This window comes from Alosa pseudoharengus, unplaced genomic scaffold (assembly GCF_046254945.1).
Source record: "Alosa pseudoharengus isolate Yale_2024_CS ecotype anadromous, Long Island Sound unplaced genomic scaffold, YU_APseudo_1.1 YU_APseudo_1.1_scf_23, whole genome shotgun sequence".
Lineage (NCBI taxonomy): Eukaryota > Metazoa > Chordata > Actinopteri > Clupeiformes > Clupeidae > Alosa > Alosa pseudoharengus.
In genome coordinates this window covers 21265497-21292185 of record NW_027468685.1, presented here as the reverse complement: position 1 = coordinate 21292185, position 26689 = coordinate 21265497, and the positions used below count along the sequence as shown (strand labels likewise).

The following is a 26689-nucleotide window of genomic DNA, read 5'->3' as shown; positions in this document are numbered from 1 at the left end:
TAGCCTACTATTATTTGTTGACATCAAACCTGAACCTTTTTTTTTTAATTAGGCAACTTTTTTTTGCAGTGGTGCTTGATTTCCAGGAGCGGCACCGCTGATGAATACATTGTAGGGGAAACACTGAATACCACTTGTATAAAATTCGCCGGCCAATGTTACACTAGTAATATTTGATTTATATCTACAATAGCATTCTTGTGTCAGTTGTAATCTAAGTCAGTGTTATGGAATATGACTTATCAAGTCTTAGTTTAGCCGGGTGAACACTGAGAAAACATAGCCTAGCTAGCTGGCTATGATTTTCATACAGTAATATCAAAGATTGCTCCTTCTCAACTCTGGTAATATTCTATTGCCAAAATACAACCAATAGTATGGTAATGTTAAATCTTACTTGTGAAAAGTAATCCCCCGAGCCCTGTTTGCGATGGTCCGCCGATTTGAGCAGGAATATGCTGCACAGTGCTCTGCCATCTGGTGTCTTCTGCTGCAACGCAAGGAGTATGACCGGTCCAAGATGGTGGCCGCATTTCTTGTTTCCAGCAGCCAATGCGGCATATATTATGTATATGGTTGTTCTAGGCTTTCATTACAGTAGTTACATACTTCCAATGTTTCCCGCCGCAGTACTTTGTTGCAACTTTCAGCCTCTTCCTCTATCATTCGATTACCTCAGGCAGGCAGCCAGATCAAGAAAATGACGTCTCCGAAGAGACGCCACTTAATGTTTAGTTTGGAGGAGACTCCGATGTCAGTGACACTAGTCTTATAGCCTTTATTCTACTGTCCGTAATAATATAGCGATCATATTCTCGATCATATTCTCCATCTCTCACATGCGGGAAAAATTAAGACAGTAATTAAACAGTGGGCGAGCTGCTAGATACGTTAGCTAAATCCGCCCAACTTCCAATATCTCCTCAGTCGAACTCATTTGGGTCATCTTTTTGTGTGAAGTAAAACAACAATATATTAATACTATTGTCATAACCCCGCTGTTCCTGTGTAACACAACCTGTATAGAACATACTTCCACTAAGTAACTAACGATTATCCTAAAAATAAATCATAATAATGTGCTAATATCTTACCGGTGAAAGGTAATCCCACAGGTTCTCACTTCCAGGCAACGTCGATTAGCGCATCCATAGGCTGCACAAAAGTCTGGCATCTTATGTCAGCAATTTCCTGTAGAAATCATGATGTAAGATGTTTTTAACAAACCAACCCGAAAATAAAAACCATGAGCAGCTTCAGTTATATTGAAAATAAAGACCAATTCTGCCTCTCCCATCAATGTAAAATGATTGTGTGCTAGCTAGTAGCCTAGCCACGATACACAACTAAGCTGCACGATTAAGTCGTTTTTAGAAGAGAAAAACTGCGATTTTAACATGTTCAGGCATCCAGGATTATAACCACGCTAATAACGTTTTTAAGAAACCAAACTGTTTGTAAATCCATCAAAATGTCAGCGAGATAAGAGTATTTATGTTTGTGCAGATCACGGCCCTTACCTCAGTTTGCCTCAGGTTCCACAGATTCTGACAGAAAGCTTGACTGTAGTAAGATGGCCGACCTCTGCGGACGTTCTGGACGCCGCCGTAAGACATCTAGTGTTCTATATATATCTATGGTGTTATACACGTACCAAGAGCTCCCCCTAGTGTTTTTTTTCTGTATTTTATCATTCTGGTACGCGCATGGCAGTTTGATATCCTAAAATGAAACTAAAAGCGCGAGTCTGGGGAAATCCGGTAGAGTCCGATACGCATTAATACTTTTTTCTTTTAGATTGCACTGTCGTGTGCTATTGCATTTTGTTGTTCTTAAAAACTTAAAAAACATTACCGAAAGAAACATGACCGATAATGCGATGATTTATGAGATCTTACTTATCACATTGACGTTAGCCTTCATACGTGGTAAGTCGTTAGGACTGAATGTTTTGTACAATTTCCTTACTTTTGCGATGCTCTGAAATAACTGTGAAATGTATTTATAATGCTTCGAGCTTCAGACGACCAGCCTAAGCTACTGAAATCATGCACACTGAGTGAAGTAGGCTAGCCGACTAGCCTACTTTTAATTGGCTTAACCCCTGTTGAGCTAAGCCTAGCCTACTACTATTCGTGCAATACGTAATGCGTTTTATAATGCATTCCCAGTGTTTTAAACTAGACCTGAAGTATATTTTCTTGTTATAGCGTCGTCTGATAATTGTCCCGTGATGGAGTGCTGGTTTGTCCAAGAGAAGCCGGGGAGAGGGGGCTTCTCTGCACCAGTAACACAGGAGAAGTCTCTCATGTACATCAGAACGAACTCCGATGATGCCAGCATTACGCAGTCAAGCCCCCCTGCAGACATAGACCCATCGAGGGTTTACTATGTCACTGGTGAGTGTGTCTTTGAGAAGTGTCTGTGTGCGGGTGTGTGTGTGCGTGCGTGTGTGTTTGTATTTGTGTACCTTGGAAACACACTGTGCTTTTAAAAGCTTGCAAGAGAGGAGTAACCTGATGGTCATCTCTTTCCTGATCACTTTACCTGACTGGTGTGGATATTAGTACTAGGTACTACAAGTTGATGACTTGGACTCCCTGACAAACAGCTGTCAAACACAACTGAAAAACAAAAGTAAAATGGAAAAAATTAATCATATTGTATAATTTTTTTCTCAGACCCTGCTGCTTCTTTCTGCCGTGTTCCCCTCCACCCACCAGAGGGCTCTGTGCAAAAGCCACAGTGTGAAATTAACCCGTTCTTGCCTCAGCCATCCATGGTCCGCTGGGCTGCTTCGCTTACTGAATCCGGCCAAAGCCCCATTCACCTGCAAGCTGATTGGTTCTCAGTGGCTGCACAAGGGTTGGATGGGCAATTGGTAATGTCCTCCATCATGCGTGCACCCTCTGGATCCAAAGAACCTCAAGGTAAAAGATACTCTGCTTCACTGCAATGCATTGCCTATGACACCATCAAAGCCAATTACTTGACCAAAGTCAGTAACAGTTTCACTATATATAGAACAACGTACAACATTGTCTGTGTCTCTTCCTGTCTCTTTTCTATTCCTCCACAGTCATCCTCAGCATCAGTAGTAGAACTGCAGCTGTTCGCTCTCGTCTGGGTGAGCAGGTGATGCTTGACTGCGGCTTCTGGGTGGACCCCTCCTCTCCGCTCACTGGCTCAGGCTTCTCTGTGGAGTGGCGCTACCAGTTTCGTGGCGAAGGCCGCCTAGTCCTGGCCTACGATGGCAAGAATGACTGGCTGGCTGACACCACCGAGACGGGCACAGCGCTGGACTTCAGTGCCCTGCACGAGACGGGAAATGCATCACTGATCCTGGAGGAGGCACAAGTGCGCCACTCGGGCACCTACATCTGCACTGTTTACCTGCCAAACCTGCTGGCACAGGTAGCACTTGACCTGGAGGTCGTAGGTGAGGATGCTAACCTGAGTTTTGCAGACCAAAACAAGACCAAAATAGTGATATGGTATATACTGTAAGTAGAAATGTACCCATTAATGTTGATGTTGCTTCATCATTCTGTTTGTATTGCTAGTTTGTCATGCTAGTTTTTCTGTTGGAATGGATCCATCAGTATTGTAATGATCAATATGTTAAAAGCACCAGTCATTTATTTTACACACTAAATAATCTTTTTCTGTCTCTCTCTTTCTGATTATGACTTCCTCTACTCTATCCTACCCAAACATAGAGCCCCCTTCCCTCTCCATCTTTCCCTCTCCACTCCCTCTCATCGTGCCAGGCCAGGCGGTTTCCGTGCAGTGCGAGGCCTCGGGCTTCGTCCCCCTCTCCCTGGAGCTGGGCTGGGAGTTTGTTGGGGCTGATGGCCAGTCACGCTCTCTGGGCCAGGGAAGTATGTCTGGCCACAAGCAGGCCTCGGACGGCACATACAGCCAGAGCAGTCGTTTGGAGTTGGACTCAGCCAGGCTGGGACTGGGCCGCGGTGGGGAGGTGACCTGTGTGGTCAAACACACAGGGGGCACCAGGAAGGCCAAAGTGACCCTCAATGTTATTGGTGGGTGATGTTACTACATCTGTACTTGTATAAGAAAGATGCAGGAGTGAAAACTTGGAATGAGATCTTTAAGTCAATCCATGTGAATGGGTATTGTATATACACTACCAATCAAAAGTTTGGAGAATTACATTCCACTCCATTATAGACGGAATACCAGCTGAGAACCCTTTTGCAATTATGTAAGCATATAATGAAATCGGAAAACTGCTGCCCTGATTAAAAAAAACAATGAAACTGATCTCAACTGGTAATCTGTCTATAATGGAGTGGTGGAATGGGAATGTTGAAGTGTCTGAAAACTTTTGACTGGTAGGGTAATTTGTTGGTTAGTTCCTATTAAAATATTTCACTCAGGTGCATTCATCCTAAGGTGTTTGAAAGAGCTTATCTTTAAGAGAGTTTTGAGACCAAGACATTTTTATGCATCAAAGCAACACTCAGATCTCTTCTTTTTCTGTGTTAGGTGTCAGTGCTCCTTCTATTGAGGACTCCATGGCGATGGTCGCTGTAGCCTTGGGCCTTTATGGTCTGATAAAGGTGTTTAGTTGGACGTTCAGCTCTACAGGTATTTCAATTGCTGCACTAACAAAGACAGCCTTGAGTCAGTTTTTCTAGGTCCAAAATATAAAGGAGAATTTTATTCTGCCTACATAATTCTGACGTTTAAAATTCAATTGTTTTAAAATAAACTTCTGTTTCTGCAGTTTCAAGCAATGGAGATACCAAAGATAAGGTAAGCTCGGTCTTCAGTCTATTTATGTTCTCTATATTAACTTAAGTTGTGCCTGAAGTTGTCATTTTAAAGTCCAGTGCAGTTTATCTGTCATTTTATAATATCAGCATGTGCTGTATTTACATTGTTGCTTTGCAATGTTTAATCACTCTGCTCTGTCTCTCAATTTCAGAAGGAGAAGTGACCTTGAAACCAGCTGGCAATTACGCAAACATAAAATGGCTCTGACTGATGCTTGCTTGCTCAATTTTTTTTTCATTCAGCCTTACGGTACCAATTGTTTGGGTTGTTGAAAAGACGAAAAACAAAGTTGTGAATGATTTCGATCTGTGAAGGTATGAAAGAGTAAGTAAATATTGAATATGCAAATGCATTTGAAACTAAACTTAAGATACAGAATGTTTGTGTATATTAAATGCAGTCTCTTCACAACCTCCCTTGAAATTCCACTGTTTGAGGTGTCAAATTCATTGGTCAAGACAGTGGGCTACTGTTAGTGATGTGACACTGCTAAAGTAAACTTGTAAATAACTTTGACAGGAGAATATTTTCATTGCTAAATAGTTTGTGTTCGCTTGAGTTGTAGCCTATCCACTTCTTTGATTGAAATAAAGTTTAGTTGTCAATCCAATTATTCATGTTATTTTATAACCACACAGCAAATCCTAATGGGTGAAGTTTAATCTTAATTGAATATTTTTTTAATTGAGTTCTTTCTCGAACTGATGTAGCCTACAAAGCAGGCCACAACCATGACAAACACGGGTAGGTTTTTCATTTTTATTTTGAATTTACACGCCAGGGGGAGATTCCACGACCGACAGTGCGTAGACAGGCACGGATCAAAACATACCACAGAAGAAAGAACGGAATGGGTGTCAGCCAATGACTAGTGTCCTTACTGAAATGCCACGAATTGTAAATGAGCTTGTAGACTGTGTCATTGTGTTGTTTCGCGCTGAGAAGTGAAAATAGAACCTGGAAGGAGCGCGAGCTGCTACTTCAGTAAATTAGCGATCGCTACCGTGGTAACGTTGCCTTTCCTACACATGTAAGTTATTTCCCATTAATTGTGTTTCACAAAAAATGATTAGTGAAGTAATAACATGTGTACGATACACAACGAATTACTATCCTGTAATATCCCGGGGTCTGGAGTAGATTGAAGTAATGTTAGCCATGCTAGCCAAGGAACTAGCTTGGTAGGGTGTCGTTACAAACAAGCCATCATCAAGTATCAAGTTATTTATAAGAAATTGGTATTGTTAAGAATGTGGGTGGTAGTGTCGGTGTGCTTCTAAGAAGAGTGCGAGCAATATCATGCCAAGAGATATAAAGATGCTTAGCCATTTATCGTTAGCAAGTAATGCTAATGTTAGCTTCTTTAAAGGAGTCAAGAGTCACATCAAATGGAATTTCCTGTAGGTCCTAGCACTAGGACCTAAAGGAAATACGGAATGTGAACTTGCAGCCTTCGCCTTGTTATGCTGTTTTGTTAGTGTCACGCACAGTATGATATTTGTGTATCGCACATTATTTGGTGACAGTGGTTGTGAGTTAGGTTAGCATAAAAATTGACAGTAGCCACGTTTACATGGACACTTTTAATCCTGTTAGAAATTTAATAACGGCTCAATCGGAATCAAAATTGTTATATGAACACCTCAATCGGAACAGTTTAATCGGAATGACAAAAAAAACTGCATGTAAACCCACTGCTGTTTAGTACACCCAGGATAACCTGTATCCTGCCATTATGCAAGAATCGGGATCCATCGTTTGACTTTTTTCGATACGTTCTCAGTGACTTTGGCAATGGAAAACATCATAATTCTAGATGACGATGAGGAAGAAGAAAAGTCCGAACCGTCATCCTCCACCAACTCGCGTTCATCTGCTGATAAACCCAGGAGAAATGTCCAGGCGCCCACCCCCACACACATAACCCAGTCACCCTTTGCCTCTGCGAAAAAGGACAGAAGTGTCCTTCAGAAAGAGAATGAGAAGCTATTCGCGGAGGTAAGTGGTCCTGAAAGAAACTGCGAACTGGGTAGTGTACTAAGAGGAGGAAACAAGAGGTAACAGAACGATTGGTGGGTGTGTCTTAATGAAAGTTTGACAGAGTAATTGTGTCTAAAGCATACAGTCTATGGTCCAAAGACAAAGTTGTGTCTAATTCATGTTGGAGAGATGATGGTCTGTAGGAACAGGATAATAATTTATAAGTGATAAGTGATGAAAAGTTTGTTCAGTTGAGCGGTATATTAACAAACGACTTATCCATATAATAATCTACCCATTATGATAGTGTTCTTCTCAGTCATAGTTTACAAATTAATGCCTGTTTTCTGTATCAGTTTGTGGAACATTGTAGGCCCCACACTATAGACTGCCCTGAGGTTTTGACCTTCCTGCAAGCCAAACACGCCAAGGCCACGCCGGATTTCTTGTCTTCCGTTGAGTTCCGGAACACTCTGGGCCGCTGTCTGACCAGGGCCCAGGCCAGCGCAGCCAAGACCTTTGTCTTCATCAATGAACTGTGCACAGTTCTCAAGCAGCACTCGGCCAAGAGGAGGTCGACTACTCACACACTTCCTCCTGCAGAGGAGAAGTCGCAAAGGAAGACGGAGGGAGAGGCAGACGGCGGGAGTCTAGCTGAGGCGACACCGTCGACGTCTGGAGCACAAGGTGAAGACGCAAATGAAGACGGAGAAAAGAAGCCTAAGCGGGCTTCCAGGAGACAGGTCTGTAGAAATGTCTCCATTTCTGTCTACCCCAGGAAATTATTATCTCCTCTCTATTTCTTGTGAGACAACACTACAGTTTTTTTTATTCATGCCACCTTGTGAACCTTGTGAAGTGTAAACTACTTTTCTACACTGATAATGTGGATGGCTTTGAAATGGAAAGGTTAAGCTTAATGAAGTGTGCTCATTGTCTAATCATTAGACTCCTCTTTCCTCATTCTCCACTGCCTGGTTCAGATTGCGTATCTGGAGAACCTGTTGAAGGTGTACAACGATGAGATCAAGCGTCTGCAAGAGAAGGAGCTCAGTGTGGATGACCTGGAGGAGGAGGACTCAAGCTACATTCAAGAGCACAAACTGAAGAGAAAAGTGGGTTCTGCTGCTGCTCGAATATGCCCTTTTCTCTTGCTCCTTTGCTCTCTGTATGTTTATTCAATCTGCCCCTGTCGTTTTCTTTGTCTTCATCTTTCGTCCATTTCCCTCCATCACTGTGAGCCTCCTTATTCCCCCTAGTCTGTCTTTACTCTGCTGAAAGCTTCTCTCTTTGTGTCTATTGGCAGCTCTGCCTCTCTGTTGTGTTAAATGTGCTTTTGTTTGGTTTGATTCCAGATGATGAAAATCTACGATAAGCTCTGTGAGCTGAAGACCTGTAGCTCTTTGACAGGGAGAGTCATTGAGCAGAGGGTGTCATACAAAGGGACTCGTTATCCTGAAATTAACAAGAAGGTAGGTAAACACCAGAGATTACGGTGGTTATGAAGTTACGATTGTTGTGAGGTTAACTGATCCAGAGACTACAAGATTTGTTCAGCCCCACTCTTACAAAATAGTCCTATTATTTAAAGACTGTTTATGATGTATAGACAAAAAATAACCTGGTAAACATTTGTCGTTTAGATCTCCCGTTAGATACAGACCCTGCCCTCACCGACCCTACCCTGGCGCGTAAGCTGCGGAGCAATCGGGAGGTGGCGCTCTCCAGCCTGGAGGAAGTGATCACCAAATATGCCATGAAGCAGGGTGACACAGAGGAGGAGGAGAGGCAGAAGCGCCAGAAAGCTAATCAGAAGAAAGAAGTAAGGCTGCGGACTAGATTGACTCTTGCTAACAACTATGATTGGTTGGAATTACAGACTTATAAGGAGGCACAATCTTTGGCCTCATACATATTGGGGATGTTCCTTCACATGTTTTGTCATCCCCTGTGGTGGAAAATCATTTTAATAGGGCATAACATACTCCATTGATGTAGCTGTTGTAGTGTATTTTGTTTCTGCACACTGTTTTATGCTAAATCGGCCTGTGCTTTGTGAATAACTGAATTGTTATTGTCCGCATGTCCTACAAGCAGGATTCAGGCAAAGTGGATGAGGAGGAAAAAGAGGAGGGGAGTGGCGGTGAAGAGGAGGAGGAGGAAGAGGAAGACGAAGAAGATGACGTGTCATCAGACCCAGACATTGAAGAAGAGATTCAGGCCAGTCATTCTTAAGAGGGTGAGTCACAAGTAGAAATTAGAAAGGTAATGGTCAGCTGTCTCTTTTCTATTCCTCCGCAGTCATCCTTAGCATCAGCAGTAGAACTGCAGCTGTTCGCTCTCGTCTGGGTGAACAGGTGATGCTGGACTGCGGCTTCTGGGTGGACCCCTCCTCTCCGCTCTCTGGCTCGGGCTTCTCTGTGGAGTGGCGCTACCAGTTTCGTGGCGAAGGCCGCCTGGTCCTGGCCTACGATGGCAAGAACGACTGGCTGGCTGACACCACCGAGACGGGCACAGCGCTGGACTTCAGTGCCCTGCACGAGACGAGAAATGCATCACTGATCCTGGAGGAAGCTCAAGTGCGCCACTCGGGCACCTACATCTGCACTGTTTACCTGCCAAACCTGCCTCCCAGTCAATCCATGTGAATGGATATTGTATATACACTACCAATCAAAAGTTTGGAGAAACTTACACATTTCCATTCCACTCCATTCCAAGAGCTTATCTTTAAGAGAGTTTTGAGACCAAGACATTTTTTATGCATCAAAGCAACACTCAGATCTCTTCTTTTTTCTGTGTTAGGTGTCAGTGCTCCTTCTATTGAGGACTCCATGGCGATGGTCGCTGTAGCCTTGGGCCTTTATGATCTGATAAAGGTGTTAAGTTGGACGTTCAGCTCTACAGGTATTTCAATTGCTGCACTAACAAAGGCAGCCTTGAGTATTCTAGGTCCAAAATATAAAGGAGAATTTAATTCTGCCTACATAATTCTGACGTTTAAAATTAAATTGTTTTAAAATGAAACTCTGTTTCTGCAGGTTCAAGCAATGGAGATACCAAAGATAAGGTAAGCTCTTCTCTACTGGTCTTCAGTCTGTCCATGTTCTCTATATCAACTTTAGTTGTGTCTGAAGTTGTCATTTTAAAGTTCAGTGCAGTTTATTTGTTATTTTATAATATCAGCATGTGCTTTATTTACATTGTTGCCTTGTCATGTTTAATCACTCTGTTCTGTCTCTCAATTTCAGAAGGAGAAGTGACCTTGAAACCAGCTGGCAGTTATGCAACAACATAAAATGGCTAATCTGACTGATGCTTTCTTGCTTGACATTTTTTTATTCAGCCTTACGGTACCAATTGTTTGGGTTGCTGACAAGATGAAAAACAAAGTTATGAAGGATTTCAATCTGTGAAGGTATGAAAGAGTAAGACAACATTGAATATGTAGGCAAATGCACTTGAAATAAAACTGAACATACAGAATGATTGTGACTATTTGGAAATGCAGTCTCTTCACAACCTCCCTTGAAATTCCACTGTTATGGTGTCAAATTCATTGTTGTCCAAGACAGTGTATTGTACTGCTAGTGATGTGACACTGTTAAAGTAAACTTGTAAATAACTTTGACAGGAGAACTGTACATATTTTGATTGCTTTTATGTTTCTATGGTGGTGTGTGTATGGGGATTAGCAGACAGAAAGGCATTGGTCAGATTGTAAATAGTTTGTGTTTGCTTGATTGAAATAAAGTTAAGTTGTCAATCCAGTTATTCCTGTTATTTTATTACCACACAGCAGATCCTAATGGGTTCAGTTTAATCTTACACTAAGCCTAATGTGTTTTTCAATGGAGCTCTTTCTCTAAATAACTTACAAAGCAGGCCACAAATGCATGTAGGCTTTTTTTTTTTTTTTTTTTACATATTTTTTCAATTTACACGCTAGGGGGAGATTCCACAACAGAGAGGACGGTAGACAGGCACGGATTCTGTGGTGGGTGTGTGGTCAAAATTACTCCAAGACAACTGGTGTGAGACTGCAGCTTTATTCACAATCCCGGGAAACTGTTTCCCACAGCAAATGTCAAGAACAATCCCACAAATCTGGGTGAAGCCAGTTCTTACCCTTAACACACAAGATGCCACCCTAATGTCCAGTAGGAGTTAAGTCATTAGGCTTGTTCGACTTGATGCAGATCTGCTCAGATCTGACTTGATGCAATGCATACTGGTTAGAAATCCTGTCCGACTTCTGTCAGCCGGGGAGGGACTTACCACCGTGTCACCATGTCACATGACCTTAAAATATCGCTGGAGTCTTCGCCTGCAGACTAGTGTTAATTTTGTCACCTATATTTAATTTAGTCTTAGTCCTGTGACGAAATGTCCTTTTTAGTCTCTGTCATATTTAGTCATTCAAATATATGGGCAGTTCCAGCATTATGGATGTGACAATTGGACTCATATTGGTAAACAAAATGCCTTAGAGTGGGGGCAAAATTAGTATCAGTGAATTAATTTGCATAACTTTTAATGTAACCTCTGTCCTCTGAATACTGAGAAATCCTCAAATTTCATATAATCAATTTCATCCTAAGAATACAAGGCATTTTATCAGCAGTTATGGATGTGACATGAAATGGACACACTTTTGTGATAGATTACAGGTTTTCTACAAACTCTATGAATTTTTAAGGAAACTGCCGAAACTATGATATATGTAGCATGAAGGAGACTTGAATGAACACAAAAAGTGTGTTTTTGAAACTATGCGTCATTTTCGTAATGCATTATGTAGGAAAAACTGGCGTTATGGATGTGACGGTTTCACGTTATGGATGTGACGTGTCTGAACCAGTCCTCGACAAACTACATAAACCACATAATTAAGTAGTGAATTTTGATTTGAAACAATTGAAATAGTAATCATGAAAAACTAGCGATGAAATTATTGCTTCCTCAGTGTCCACTAAGATCCACAGGAAGAATCAGGACAACAAGTCATTTAAAATATAAAAAATATATTTTTTTTTTCTTTTACCGCCATCAATTTTGGTCAGTGATTCCCGGGCTACTGGGTCATCAGGAAGCTTCTCCAACACACATCCCCAACATACTTACAGCACACTGACAGTGACAATAAACTTCCTTGTATCCTTGTACTGAAACACCAGGGAACATCAAAACTTGGTGGCCACTCCCCTAAATAACTAGCCCTACCTGAACCGTTGCACCCAAGACCCAAATATTTATGGTGTTAGTCTCAAGAGCCCGCATCAACCTAACCTATACCCACTCATTTGTGATTTGCACACATAAAGTACATGCACACGCACTTGCACACACACGCACATGCACACACACACACACACACGCACGCACAGTCGCACACATACAGACAGGCAAGCACACACACACATAAACACATACAGACAGGCAAGCACACACACGCACTAACATCCACCCACATGAATGCAGACACATAAACACACACACACAGGCACGCATACGCATGTGCGCATGCAAACACGCACACACACACACATAAACACACAAACACAGGCACGCATACGCACATGCACACACACAGACACAGACACACTCTTATAAACAAAAGCAAACTCACATATGCACACACTCATTTACATGTACATGAGTTGCAGGCATGGGCGGATTATGAACTTTCGGGCCCCTGGGCCCAGATGTATTAAGGGCCCCCTACTTATTGCCGTATATGTGGGAGGGGGGGTTGGGGGTCCTCCCCCAGTACATTTTTAACTTGTTTGATGTGATTTCCTGTATTCTGGTGCATTTTGGGGATGGCCAATACTAAATTCAATCAGATTCATAGCCTACATCCTGATTTGTTGATATTGAGGCAATGATTCCATGCAAAGGCTTGGGCTTCAGGGCCCCCTGACCCGTTGGGCCCCTGGGCCTGGGCCCGGTAGGTCCGTGCTGTAATCCATCCCTGGTTGCAGGAGTAGGAGATGGAGATAAATTGACAAGCGTGATTTATTTTTGCGAAGAGAATATGCAGGACTGAGAGGCGGTCATATTTTGTACCGCTATGCGGTACATCTAGTTTATTGCTGCCGTTACTCATGTTACTCTGTGGGTATTAACTACAGAGGACCATGCTGGCATATTGCGTCACATTTAAAATTAAACTGTGTTAAGCAGACGTGAACAGCAGGCTGAACAGATCTGCAACAGAAGGAGGTTGCTATGTTAACTCCAGCTGCAAAGTCAGCCATCTTCACCAGCTAACACGATAATCCAGTTACTGTACAACAACAGTATGACAATTACGGGAAGATAATCGTTCAGATTTTTGTTATTAGGCCACTTGAAAATAGGCTATGGCTAGGCTAATCACTGGAGGTATTTTAATATTATGTTTGTTTTGTTAATGGTTAGGCAAGGCCTCCCTGTTGTTTTGATCAACCTAATAATCTTTGAAATGTCAATTGTAAACACTAAGGTGAAATGCGTTGAAACTGACATGCCACCAGAACAGACATTTTATCGGCTTTGAGGTATAATAAAGTCTCCAGTCTTGTAAATTCACATTATGTAACATTCATAATGTCACATCCATAACGCACCATTAAAGGTTTTAAAAGTAAGAAAGGGGCACAATTTGGTCATCACACTTTACATTGATATAAATCAGCTTTGCACAGACACTATGGACATTGTCGCATCAACACTGTATATGTAGCATAAACTTTTCCTATAAAACGTTATGGATGTGACATGGCCATGGAACTTGCTGACTTAAAAACAAAAGCCTTACAAATCTAAGGAGTGGTCTTAAAGGCAAGCTGAGCATAGACATTGCTCTACCATTCCCTTGTCAATCTGGAATTTGTCAAATGACACAATTTGTTTGAACCTTGGGTCCATTTATCCACTTTTTAAATATGTATAATATTACCATGTGAAAAATGTTGTTTCTGGTATGGTTGCACACCATATTTATGGTGTAAAAATAGTGTAATTCTCCATCAAATTCAATCAGATCAGTTACAAACAATAAAATATAGACCTAAATTAAGATTTTAACAACAGTTCTATTTGCGTATGCACAACTTTTTTTTCCATGGTAAGGATGACCTTTGCATGGAATTGCCCATATATTTTTTTTAGTCAAGTATAACGGAGTAAAAAAAACTACTTTATTTCATTTATTTGCAATAGCTTTATGAAGCTTCACGAAATCCTAATTTATTTTTGTTTCACTCTATTGGTTTTAGACTAGAGCATTGAGAATGTGAACCTGTACTGCCCCTTTAAGAGACTAAATTTTTTTTTGTTGGCTTCTCGGGTTTTTCCTCAGTCTGCGGTTGCTGATCTGAGGAAAGGTACACTTGTTTGTTAGCCGCATTATGAACATTTGTTTTCACTCTATAAAACCCATATATATTCATTATAATGCAGTCATAAGGGTGTAGGTAATGTTAGTGAACATGCAACCTGAGATACATACGGTGTGATTTTGTATTTAATGCATTTAGATTAAGTACACTGTTTTCTTAACAGGCTACTGATATCCTGTGTGTACGAAGACTGCATGTCACAAGTTTTCTTGTTTTATGTCAATGTGTACACTCCACTTTGATGGAATAAAGCAACCAGAACACAAGTGCATGGCCATTCTTTACTTCAAAAGCAGACTCACACAGAACACAACGCAGGGCCCAGGGCCCAGTGGGGCCACTTTTCAGCCCGGGAGTTTCAGGCCCAAGACCGGCCCACTTTTTTAGTGGTGGTGGAAATTGGATAAATAAGGGAACATTTCAGCTCTTACTATCCTGTAGTTTTTATTATAGGCTAATATTCCATTATTCCACAAGGATAGGTTGATAAGTTAACAAAAACAGGAAGGAAGAAATAAAGCATTTGAAATGTATCCCACAATTCCACTAAGAGGCATATTGAACTACTGTATTGTTTACATGTTTTTTTTCTGCATGGGTCAGCTATCATGTTGTTGTTTGGTGATTTGCTCCTTTACTACATCCACTTAATTCTGAGCAAACAAGCCATATAGGTTGATCATGTAGCCTACTGCTGTCATAGCCTACCTCTTTTCTTCCATAAAATAACTTTAATTCATATGGTTAACTCTATTATCCTTTCTACTTGTCCCTATAGTCAGTTAATTTCGGGCTCATTTTCAGCGGGGGACTGGCTGATCTGCTGCTCAGGCTACTTTTGTTTTTAGGCCTATACACAGATCAAGCTTGAGTTTTGTTATCAATATTTGCATAATATTTGCAAAGTCTATGAATAGCCATATTGGATGATACCAAAATGCTAATATTTTAATTCATTTAATATGTTACTTGCGAATAGGTTGACAACGCTACAACGTCCAGTAGTATTAGCCCAATTACACCGTTATAATCATGGCTATCTCTCTTTACCAGTTGCCACTTAGGCCTATGTCTGTCCTCTTCTTTGGAAGCATGGCACATTTGGCAGCATTTCCCTCCAATACTTTTCGTCTTTTTTACCTGGCCTTTTCAGTCCCTCATGGCATCTTTCTACCATCCATCCTCCCTGACGCTTATCACTACGGTAGGGCCGGCCCGGCTGGTATCTGAGAAAACTTTTTAGGAAAGACGGGCTATATGGACCCAACCAATTAACTCTTCTTGGGAGGGGAGAACAACGCAGAGGCTGCGGTGTTAGGCATAGAATGCGAACGTGTGTAGCCAACTTTAAGAGAAGATAGATTAATATGACAAATGCCAATATTGTTTCCCTCGACCGGCCCAAAAGTGAAGCGGCCCACCGGGAATTCTCCCGATTTTCCCGATTACCCACTCCGGGCCTGGCAGGGCCCGTTACAATGGTGCCGTGACTTCACGAGGATCGCCGTTGGATCGACGTCAGCTTGTTCACCGTGGGAAGCGGCACTATTCTGTTTGCATGGTATAGGGAGGGAAAGTACCGTATTTTCCAGACTATAAGTCACACTTTTTTTCATAGTTTGGCTGGCCCTGCGACTTATAGTCAGGTGTGACTTATATATGAAAAATGTTTTTAAATATTAATTCATATTAACCCTACATGAAACATTACTGTCTAGCCACGAGAGAGCACTCTCAAATGCACAAGTTCTGTGCACTTTCAGTCAGAGATTAGTGATTTGGCTATGCCTGAAGCACACGTGCATACCTAAATCCTCAAATTATGGCCGGGATTCTATTTATAGCCGGGCCTCAGATTCGACAAATAAAGGCCAGTAATAACTTGTTTCAATTTAACTAATAAAAGAGCTCTTCTTAATATTTTATTGGTTGGTTTAATATTGTTGCCAATGAAAAGTCATTGTAGAAGCTTCCAGTAGGCTATCATAACTTTTTTTACCGTTTAGTCTCGGCGCAGCTGATAGCAATAAATTTAAGGTTAAAATGAATAATAATTTAATTGCCATGCGGCTCTTCTTGGTTTTAAACAAAGACACCATCCCCTCCCCCAATGGAATGCTAATGTGCTGGTTCAAGGCCTATCAGTTTTACAAGACAAGGGATGTCTTGTTGATATAATGTATCCATGTGTCATGAAATGTAAATGTATTCATGTTTGGTATCATTCTTATAGTCTCAGTGCAAGGATTGTAATGATTTGATTGTGAGAATGTTTGGAACATTCTATAAGTGATATTTCTGATATATATGATGTCTCTCCTAATGCTATTCTGATAAGAATGGATAGGTGTGAAATAGGTGTGTGAGTAGGTGTGTCTGATACCAACTGGAGAACCAATCATGTGGGATTGTTTTGGCGCCATTTTCCTCTTTGTTTAACTCATACAAAAGTGATTAACTTGCATTGTAAGACACAAGATTAGGACATGGAGAACTGAGAGAGAGAGAGGAGAAGCTGGCTACAGGCCAACCTAGGCCTTTCAGGCCTGGGCTAGGCCTACATAGACCATAGACCTTTTTTTGTACCCTCTCTGCCTGTAACAGAATAAAACTTGATTCCTGAGTTTTTCCTGAAGTTCGCCAGTCTAAGATTAATATTAAGTAATTATTCACCACAATTACTTTCACAGCCTACGACGATGTGAATTAGTGACAGCTGTTGTCGCAGTAAACTTAAGCTCCTGTCTCTAAATAGTGTAGACTAGGCCTACTTGCTATGTTGCTTGATTTTCTGTAATAAATGCAGCCTGTAGCCTAGGTCACTTCAGCAAACCCAGTACAGTTGTGGCATCAGTTTCGCTTTTAAAACGCAACAGTGTGTGATAGGGAGAGTGCCTGTTGCGGGCTATTTAATTTACAGCATAGGCATGACGAGCTCCCTTTGTCAGCGCACTAGACCAGCGGCATCTTTAGTAGCATCCCCCCCTCCCCCTCCCAGCAATCAGTACAAAAAAGCATGTTTATAACAATTCAGCAAGATAGATTTGGCCAAAGGTGGGACCCGCACCCCCGCTTATGAGGCTAGCCTAGGCCACGGAGTAGAGTCTCTATTGTGTGTGTGTGTGAGACCGGGGCAAGGAGAGTTGGCTGTGTGAGTTTTATGCCGCTGCATGTAGCCTAACTAACGAAAGAAGACTATATCTACGTGAAATAACAACAAAATAGAAACGTAATACAGTATGGTGTTCACAATGGAGGGGGCACAGATTTTATTTGAGGGGGCACCGCCCCCTTTTGCCCCCGCCACCCCCCCCCCCTAGCGCCGGGTCTGAGCGTATGGAAATCCCGACACCCTTTCATACATGAAACCAGAGAATGTCTGTCTCCCATTCATTTTGCACTCATGGCGATCGCCCCCAGTGGAACTTTGGTGGAACTGCAACCAAAATTCGGTACAATGGGACTTAATACGGAGTCCGTAGACGGGCTCTGATGAAACTTAATAGTGAACCATCAAATACCCCACAGATTTCAGTGGTCATCAGTCCCGATATTTAGCAATATAATCAAACAGTACAAGCCATGCACCAAATAAAGGTGCTGTGCTTTGCGCGGCCTAAATAAAAGACCCCAGACATAATTTGAGGATTTACGATAGTCTGTCTCCTAAACATTCCTCTTCGCCACCTACAGATGTTTGACAGACATATTTCGAAACGCCATGTTATTTCCCATAGACATTCGACGCCCGGAAGTTGGGTGGACACGGCTGTTTCGTTGCATTTTTTTGACGGCCTGCTTATGGGGCAGACAGCTAGGGGATCGTTAGGAAAGATTATGCATGTGATCATTTATGTTTGGGCTTTTTTGGGCCTGAAATCGCTGATACAACCTTTAAGGCATTAATAATAGATATGCATGCACTGCATTAGAATTGTTGACTGCACTTTTTACACTACATATAACAGATAAGACAGGTCTTCCAATTTGGTAGATTTTATTTTTTGTAAAACATTTCAATTAATGACAGCAGTATCTACAATATCAATTTTTAACACAATTCTAAATTTGTTTGTTTGTGAATCAAGTCTATATGTAGTCAATCTGTTTATTGACTACATGAAAATAAAGGTGAAAAAAATGGATCTTTGTTTCACCCAGAATATGTCTAATAAGGGGGTTTCACCCTAGAATCAAGAATTGCCCACTTCCCATCACCAGTTAAATATGTTCAAATGGTGAAACAAATATATTAAAAAACACATTGTACAAAGCAATACAAAGAAACAGCAACTGCACACCAACACAATACAATTTAAGAAACCACAATGCCTACTATTATATTCAAATCAATACTCTTCACACCAATAGAACAGATTTGACTGCCACTAGAATTTATTTTGTTTGTACAGCAGATTTGAGAAAAGGATGAGTTATTGCTAAAAACTGGATGAATAGACATAAAATCTAACATTATACCCAGATCATGGATATAACCATTGTAGGATGTTGCATATAGACAGAAATCTGTTTGTTGATTTGCATATCCTTCTTCATTGCTCCTCACTTTTCACATTCAGCAGTTACCACACTCAAGTCCTACAGAGAAATTACACAAAAGGCAGTGGCGTAACAAACCAATGGTGGGCCCAGGTGCGAGAGCACTACGCGGGCCCCATACCGATATGCTTTGGCCCAGGATGAATTAGCTCTGATAAATGCAATACACATTAAGGGTGACTTCAATTGTTTATGCAAAGGGCCTGAGGCACCGAAGTAGCTTGCTTGCTTATAAACTCGCACTGCGCAGAAACAAAACTTAATGTAGCCTAACTTATTTAACCGTGCAGAAACCAAATAAAATCATTCATATTCATACAATCCCCAATATGCTTGAATTAGGCCATTAGAAGAAGGCCATCTTACAAGCTTTTTGTTGTGCAAAATCGTCAACGATGTTCCCAATATTTAATGCTGGCTCTCCAATGGACAGGATAGCTAACCCACTGAGCCTCTCCTGCCCCATGCTGCTCCTTAGGTAGGTCTTAATAAGTTTGAGTTTGGAAAAAGATCGCTCAGCTGTTGCCACAGTCACAGGCAATGTCAGAAACAACATCGGTGCAGAGACGTACCCGAATGTGGATGTTACACTGTCATAATCTACCACCAGCATTTTGGCAAGTTGAAAAATAGATGACTCCTCTGAAATCTCTGCTTTAAAGCAAGACCTGAATGAGAGGAGTTGTGTTGGGAATGTCGGTGCAATGTCCCTGCTATAATGGTCTGACAAACGTCTTGCCTTTTCAAGCAGTTTATCATCACCTGCAAGTTGAAGGGTCATGACGTAAAGACTCAAACACATGACAAGTTTCCCGCATACTTGCAAATCTTTGGGAGAGCTGACTGATTGTGATGTCCAGAGTTGCATTAAAGTATCTCTCTGCATCGGTTAAGCGCTCATCTTCCGATAGTTCGTCAAAGTGACGCTTCACTCTCCGTGCTCTAACATTTTCAAAAAAAGGAGGCAGGCGGGGGTAGCGACGGGCCCCGGGAGGTCACGGGCCCTGGTGCGACTGCACTTGCTGCACCTACTATAGTTACGCCACTGACAAAAGGATATCAGATAAATAAATGTGATCGCCACAAAAATTATTGACCACATCTCATAACTGAGATTTTAAAACTTGTATGTTCTTTTCTAATTCATTTTGATGATAATAAAGAAAAAGCCTTCTCTTCAAATACATGCAGTATTACTGTGTTACAAAGATGCAAACATGTAAACAGCAAGAGATTGATGACCAATATTTTATCAAAATATCAAATAAAAGTTATTCTCAGAAGTTTTAACATCTCAAGTTGGTAAAAAAGTCAAAAAAATCACCGCTCATCTGTTGAGGTGCTGGATTAGCAAGTAATTCAATGAAAAATAAAGAAAAATCCGCACACTCAAGTCTTTGCAAACAGGTTTTTACTCTATGTGCAAGCTTTTGGTCAGATGACCTTCTTCAGGCAGAGTAAAGCACATATAAGTGAAACAGTGCATGAGGTTTCATATAATCATTGATTCATGACACCTGTGTCAGTTTCAGTGCATTCTAGGAATTGTAGTCTTTTACAGAGTCATGACATCCAAAAAAGCATCATGGGAAATGCAGTCCATAGATAGACAATGAAGCTTATCTAAAAACAGGAAACAAGAAACAAATCAATGCAATGTACACATCAGGCTTCAGCCGTCATAAAAACAAAGCATAAAACACATTTCATTGTTTATAGGAATACACTCATATCGAAATCTTCATTTAGGCCCAAAGGTTGTAATGTCTCCAAAGTATGGATCCAAAAAAGCTCTCGTTGGCAGAGCTTTCTGTCAACATCACCCCCTCTATGTAAAAATACTTGCTCTATACCTTGGAATCTAAGGGAGGAGATAAGATGTGAACAATCATTAAAATGGCAAGCGACTGGATAATTTTCATCTCTCCGTCTAATTGAACTTTTGTGTTCGCTTATTCTTTGTTTAAATAGACGGGTAGTTTTACCAATGTACATTTTATTGCATGGACATTTTAACAAATAAATTACATTTTTTGTATTACATGTAATAACTCCCTTGATTTTAAATGTCTTTCCAGTTAGAGGATGTTTAAATGAATTTGTTTTCTCTGAATTATGACATTGGGCACAATTCCCGCAGGGATAGTTCCCAGGTTTGACTGGGGCTAGCAGTGCCTATTTAGGGGGGGCAAAATAGAGGCTTTAATAAGTTTGTTGCGTAGGTTAGAGCCTCTTTTATGAACAAAAAGAGGTGGATCCTGAAAGATTTTGGACAGGGCTGGATCTGTGGCTAAAATGTGCCAATGTTTTTGAATGTTTTTTTTAATAATGTGAGCCTGAGGAGTATAGGTAGTGATACAAGGAACTGAGAAGTGCTTTTCCTTTTTAATACTTTTTTTCAAAAGGTCAGCTCTAGACTTAGAGAGTGCAACATCATACGCTTCATCAACACATTGAGCTGTATACAGGGGCGTAGCACCAAATTCTGGGCCCTATGCACAAGTGGTGGCCATGGGCCCCCCCCCCCCCCAACCAACCAACCACCGGCTGTAAGCATGAAGCATGAGGTTCACAACTAACTACTATCTAATCACACATTGAATTAATCTAACAACTCTTATATGTACTGTATAACAGAAAATAATCTTATTACCCAAGACTTCACTGAATTTCTGTTTTATTTGAAGAATGTTTAAAAGCTAGAACATGAAATGAATGAAAACACTTTTGGCTGAGAGAACAGCTATCTATACAAATTGAACACTTTTGGCTGAGAGAACAGCTATCTATACAAATTGAACACTTTTGACTGAGAGAACAGCTATCTATACAAATTGAACACTTTTGGCTGAAGAGAGCTATCTATCAAGGAGCATATTAAAGAAAAATGCCACATTAACAAAATGCTTAATTTCAATGAAAGAAAAAAAAATCATTAAAAAAAAAGACTTCCACAAAGTGCTAAACACTGAAATTTACACTCCAGTTAGTGCCCACTGACGGGTCTTTTTGGTGGCAAAATCCTTGATGAATCCTTCAATGGAGAGAAGGGCAAGGCTGTTCAATCTATCCTGACTCATTGTTAATCTCACTGAAACTGAGTGTGATGCGTTTCACAAGTTAGCTTTGCTACTAATTTGACAGCCTTTCCTCATGAACCTATATAACATTGAGCCTACTAAGTTAAGCTAGCTCATAATAATTTTCGAATTAGTAGGCTATTGAAATGTTGTGGTAGGCTATAAATCAGGCATCATGTTATTTCTAATTTTGTGTTAATGCTGTTTTAGCACTGATAATCGCGGATTCGCGGTGGTATTGGAGTGTTTTGTAACCTTCAGGAGTTCATTTCATTTGTAGACTATTGCTTTCACATTGGGCTCACCTTTCTTGGGAAAGAAGGCTGTTAACACTTGTTTTCCCTCATTTCTTTTTTTCTCCCTTTCTTGCCTGTCTTTTCTTTTCTGGGAACCGGATTTAGTTTTCTTAGACTTAAACATCTTCACACCTTGACCGTCTGCATTGCCGCTTCGGCAGAATGAACGTTACTTCAAAAATGCGCCTAGGAGGGGAAGGCGGACTGAACCATTACGCGCAAGGGAGAGGGTGCCTGCCCTCAAACAATGTTGGCTTGGACACAATTTAATACATCAATCAACTGATGCATTTACCCGAAATATTTGCATCTATATTAGTTAATAACATTTATTAAGATCTTTAAATTAAGGAAATTATTTATTATTAAGGAAAATAAAATTCAACTCCTTAGGGGCCCTCCCCCCACTTGGGGCCCGGGTAATTTATTCCCACTTGTCCCCCCCACTACGACGCCCTTGGCTGTATAGCCTCTTTCTAGGAAGCGCTGTTTCATTTCTACTGCTTTCTCTTTAAAATCTTCATCAGAGTAGCATAGTCGGCGCAACCTGTAAAATTGACTTTTTGGTAGGCCATTTTTTAAGGCTCTGGGGTGGGCACTCGTAGCTAAAAGGAAGGTATTGCGGTCAGTTTCTTTTTTATACAGTGTAGTAGTAAGGCTACCATTACTTAGCTCAATCCACATGTCTAGAAAAGAAACTCTTAATGAATCATATTCCAAAGTAAACTTCAAATCAGAATTACAACCATTCAAAAATGAAACAAATGCCCCTAATTCTTCGCTTGTACCTTGAAATAGGCAAAAAACATCATCTAAGTATCTGTACCATTTGAGGATTTTTTCACTAAAAGGGTTGATATCTGGATTATAGACAAATTTCTGCTTGAAAAATCCAACATACAGATTTGCATAGTCTGGGGCAAATGTAGAGCCCATAGATGTTCCCTTCAGTTGTAGGTAGAATTCCCCTATGAATGAGAAAAAATGTAACTGAAGGACTAGGGAGGCCAATTCAATAATAAATGAACTTGGAGGGAGGTCTGTACAATCTTGAAGATAAAATCCCAAGGCATCCAGTCCCCTTTCATGGGATATATTTGTATATAAGCTTTCCACATCCAATGTTACTAATAAGATGTCTGCAGGTAACTCACTTATTTCTGAGATTTTATTGATACCATCAGTAGAGTCCTTAACATAAGAAGGAAGTTTGCTGACATATGGCTTGATGTAATAATCAACAAAATTGGACAAGGGTTCTAACAGAGAGTCATTGCTAGCCACAATAGGTCTTCCCTTTGGATTAACCAGGCTTTTATGAATTTTTGGAAGCATGTAAAACATAGGGGTCACAGGATGTTTACAATTCAAAAAGCAATGTTCATCTTTAGATATCCAGTGCATTCTCAAAGCATTGTCAGTAACATTGGTGATCTTCTTCTGAAAGTCTGAGGTTGGATTTGCCTTAAGTTTTTTATAGAATTCATCATCATTAAGTTGGCGATAGGCTTCTTTCTTATAATCAGTCATGTTCTGCAAGACGATCGCACCGCCCTTATCTGCCGGTTTGATGATGATGTCAGTGTCCCTGGAAAGTTCCTGAATAGCCAATTTCTCATCAGGGCTGATGTTTGAGAGATGGGCATTATTTTCATTTTTCTCCATAATTTCTCCCTCAACAATTCTGCAGAAGGTTTGAATTGAAGGGTTTGGACATAGAGGATTGAATTTACTTCTTTTTTTAAAAGGAGATGGATTGGATTCATTTTGTGTTTTACAGTCCCCAAACATATATCTTAACTTGATCTTTCTGAAAAAACGGTACAAGTCTGTTTTAACTTCAAAAGTGTCTACTTCACATGTGGGAACAAAGCTCAATCCTTTAGAAAGTACAGAGAGTTGATGTGTAGTAAGTACCTTGTCTGAGAGGTTTATCACTGGGCTTTCGCCCACTGGCGAGTGTTGGGCCTGGCCCAGATGACCCCGGTGTTTCTTCCCGTGCCTCGTTTTTCACTAAAAGGGTTGATATCTGGATTTTTTCTTCTTAATAACAATGGCGACAATCACACCAATCACGACAGCAGCAGCGACAACACAGCCAATGATGATACCAAGGATATTGCCTACAGGAAAAAGGCTTATGTAAATCACCTCTGCAACAGCACAGCACTAAATGCACACATATGACCCTGTACATCCTACAATAAGCCCAGGAAATGAATAGCTCACAGGCCTATAAAATGCAACTACTGAATGATCAATCATTCCCCCTGTCTGTACAGAACAATACTGTGTATGAAGACCTTGAAGGAGAACAGCACTGATTTGACAGAATTACAAGATGCATCACAGGGCCTACAAATCTGAATAAATACTGAATAAATCATACTGATGAATGTGTTCTGACAGAGACAGATCAATGTTCTCATGAATTATGTTCCTTCTATCATGAAAATATTTCCCCAAGTTCTGTTCTATAAACTAGGGTTGCAACTGAAAGTTGCATTTGAATGATCTTCTGTTTCTAGCATAGGTAAGGTAAGGTATGGTAAATGTATATATATAGGCCATTTTCCAGCACAGAGGCTACTCAAAGCACTTCATTTAGACACAAACAAAGACCACATCAATAATAAGTCCATGGGCAATGGTGATGAACTCAACGACAGAAAGCATAATTAAAATTGATAAACAATTGAATAGAGAACACGAGAGAGCATCAGGTTGGTAAAGAATATCCTTACGGCTGGGATTGCGAGGCTAGAAGCCAGGTTTGGTTCATCATAACGCATTTAAGGTTACAGAAATTACCTTTATACCAAATTCACTAACACCAAAACAACATGTAACAAGGCAATGTTCCATCAGTAACTGCTGAATTTTGTGGTGTTGGTTCTTACCGTCTTCCACAATCAGGGTCTTAACTGAATCCAGTGTTGAATTCATTTTCACAGCTATAATATATTATAATTTAATAATTATTTAATGCTTTGAATGACCATAATTATACTTTGCGGTATATTGTGTCTTGATATATTGATACATTGTGTCTCAGGCTTTATAAGCTCCGCAATAAGGAGAGGATCTCAGTGTCTGCTGCTTCTAAGCTGCTGTGCAATATGATGCTGTGTTACAGAGGCATGGGTCTCTCAGTGGGCAGCATGATCTGTGGATGGGACAAAAAGGTATGGCTCACACAGAGTGTGTATGTATGTGTGTGTGTGTGAGAGAGAGAGAGAATGTGTGTGTGAGCGTGTGTGTTTGCAAGAGGATGAAACAACTGACACATACTGTACTGTATAAAACAAAAGAATACACAATCACATACATTATTTCAAGTTGATCTAAATATAGTGTTCTGTCACTGTGCTTACATTGATTTATATACTGGTATGTAAATCATACAGAAATAGTTCCATATTGTCATCATAGTTCTTGGGCTTTTATGATTGGGAAATAACCATGGGTCAGATTCAAACCAGAGTCAAATGTGCAGCCACTTGCACTACAGCACCCCTGTATTATTATCATATTAAGGTGGTTTCTGCATCTCTGTAATTTTATGTGTAGTGACTGTCTTAACACAAATCAGACAATCGGCAGGGTGAGAGCTAGATCCTGTTTTTGACGCACTATAGGCCTGTCCACTTTGAATAAAGTTGAAGTCCACAATGTTTAGAATCCTTTGGGTGGTGTTCCCATTTAATAGCGAATGTAGGTTACACAGTTCAGATATGCAAACGTGAGGGCTAATCTAGCTGTGGCGTGCCAGCGCTAAAAAACGTGCGATCTCCCCACCACCCTAGCATCATTACCCACCCGCTACACCTGTGAATTAATTACCTGGCGCGCCTGTGCCACCGTGACCTATGACCTAGCTACTGTAACACAAGCACACTGCCCTCTAGTGTAGACCACCACCACAACATCAACAATAGCTAATGGCCCCCACATTGTGTATGTATGTTTTTGTGTCCATAGGGCCCGGGTCTCTACTATGTGGATGATAATGGTACCCGCCTCTTTGGACGCATATTCTCCACAGGCTGTGGAAATGGCTATGCGTACGGCGTGGTGGACAGTGGCTACCATGAGGACATGACTGTAGAGGAGGCCTATGAGCTGGGCCTACGGGGTATTACCCATGCCACACACAGAGACGCCTACTCTGGTGGAGTGGTTAACAGTGAGTCTCCTAATATGACAGTTAATCAGAGAGGATAATTTAATCTTCATCTAAATTTAGATTTAAAAATAGATGCTTATTATTGTTTTGGTCATTTTGTGCGCAGCATAGTATAACCAGATCGTTAATATGACATGAACCAGAGGGAAAGGGAAAAACAAACAAAACAAAGCAAACAGATATAACTGCATGACTATTAAAATGTTGCCTTTGTCTGTCTGTGCAGTGTACCACATGCAGGAAGATGGCTGGATTAAGGTGTGCCAGGAGGATGTGTCGGAGCTCATCCATCGCTACAGGAAGGGGATGTTCTAAATGTTACAAACCAGTCCACACCGATATACACACCATTACATCGGTCATTACTACTGTGCAACTCACAATAAAATATCACTTTCTCAA

General features: G+C 40.8%; 3 protein-coding genes across 3 annotated transcripts in view; all 3 read left to right on the top strand.

Moving 5' to 3' along the window:
- psmb8a (proteasome 20S subunit beta 8A) overlaps positions 1 to 26689 on the top strand; it is a 339256-nt gene extending 312567 nt beyond the window's left edge. Inside the window, exon 6 of the mRNA XM_076302012.1 lies at positions 26514 to 26689. Coding sequence (XP_076158127.1) covers positions 26514 to 26602 — 89 coding nt within the window. The 3' untranslated portion in view covers positions 26603 to 26689. The remainder of the gene's footprint in view (positions 1 to 26513) is intronic.
- LOC143140872 (tapasin-like) lies at positions 1751 to 5410 on the top strand. The gene is made up of 8 exons (XM_076302001.1): positions 1751 to 1928; positions 2211 to 2399; positions 2682 to 2930; positions 3080 to 3439; positions 3720 to 4043; positions 4510 to 4611; positions 4751 to 4779; positions 4952 to 5410. The coding sequence occupies exons 1-8, from the start codon at positions 1865 to 1867 to the stop codon at positions 4961 to 4963; spliced, it is 1329 nt and encodes a 442-aa protein (XP_076158116.1). The 5' UTR covers positions 1751 to 1864; the 3' UTR covers positions 4964 to 5410.
- LOC143140440 (death domain-associated protein 6-like) lies at positions 5721 to 10546 on the top strand. Its single transcript, XM_076301348.1, has 10 exons — positions 5721 to 5830; positions 6584 to 6798; positions 7137 to 7523; positions 7764 to 7895; positions 8136 to 8256; positions 8424 to 8602; positions 8875 to 9019; positions 9586 to 9687; positions 9822 to 9850; positions 10032 to 10546. Exons 2-7 carry the CDS (start codon positions 6595 to 6597, stop codon positions 9013 to 9015), a joined length of 1164 nt encoding a protein of 387 aa, XP_076157463.1. The 5' UTR covers positions 5721 to 5830; positions 6584 to 6594; the 3' UTR covers positions 9016 to 9019; positions 9586 to 9687; positions 9822 to 9850; positions 10032 to 10546.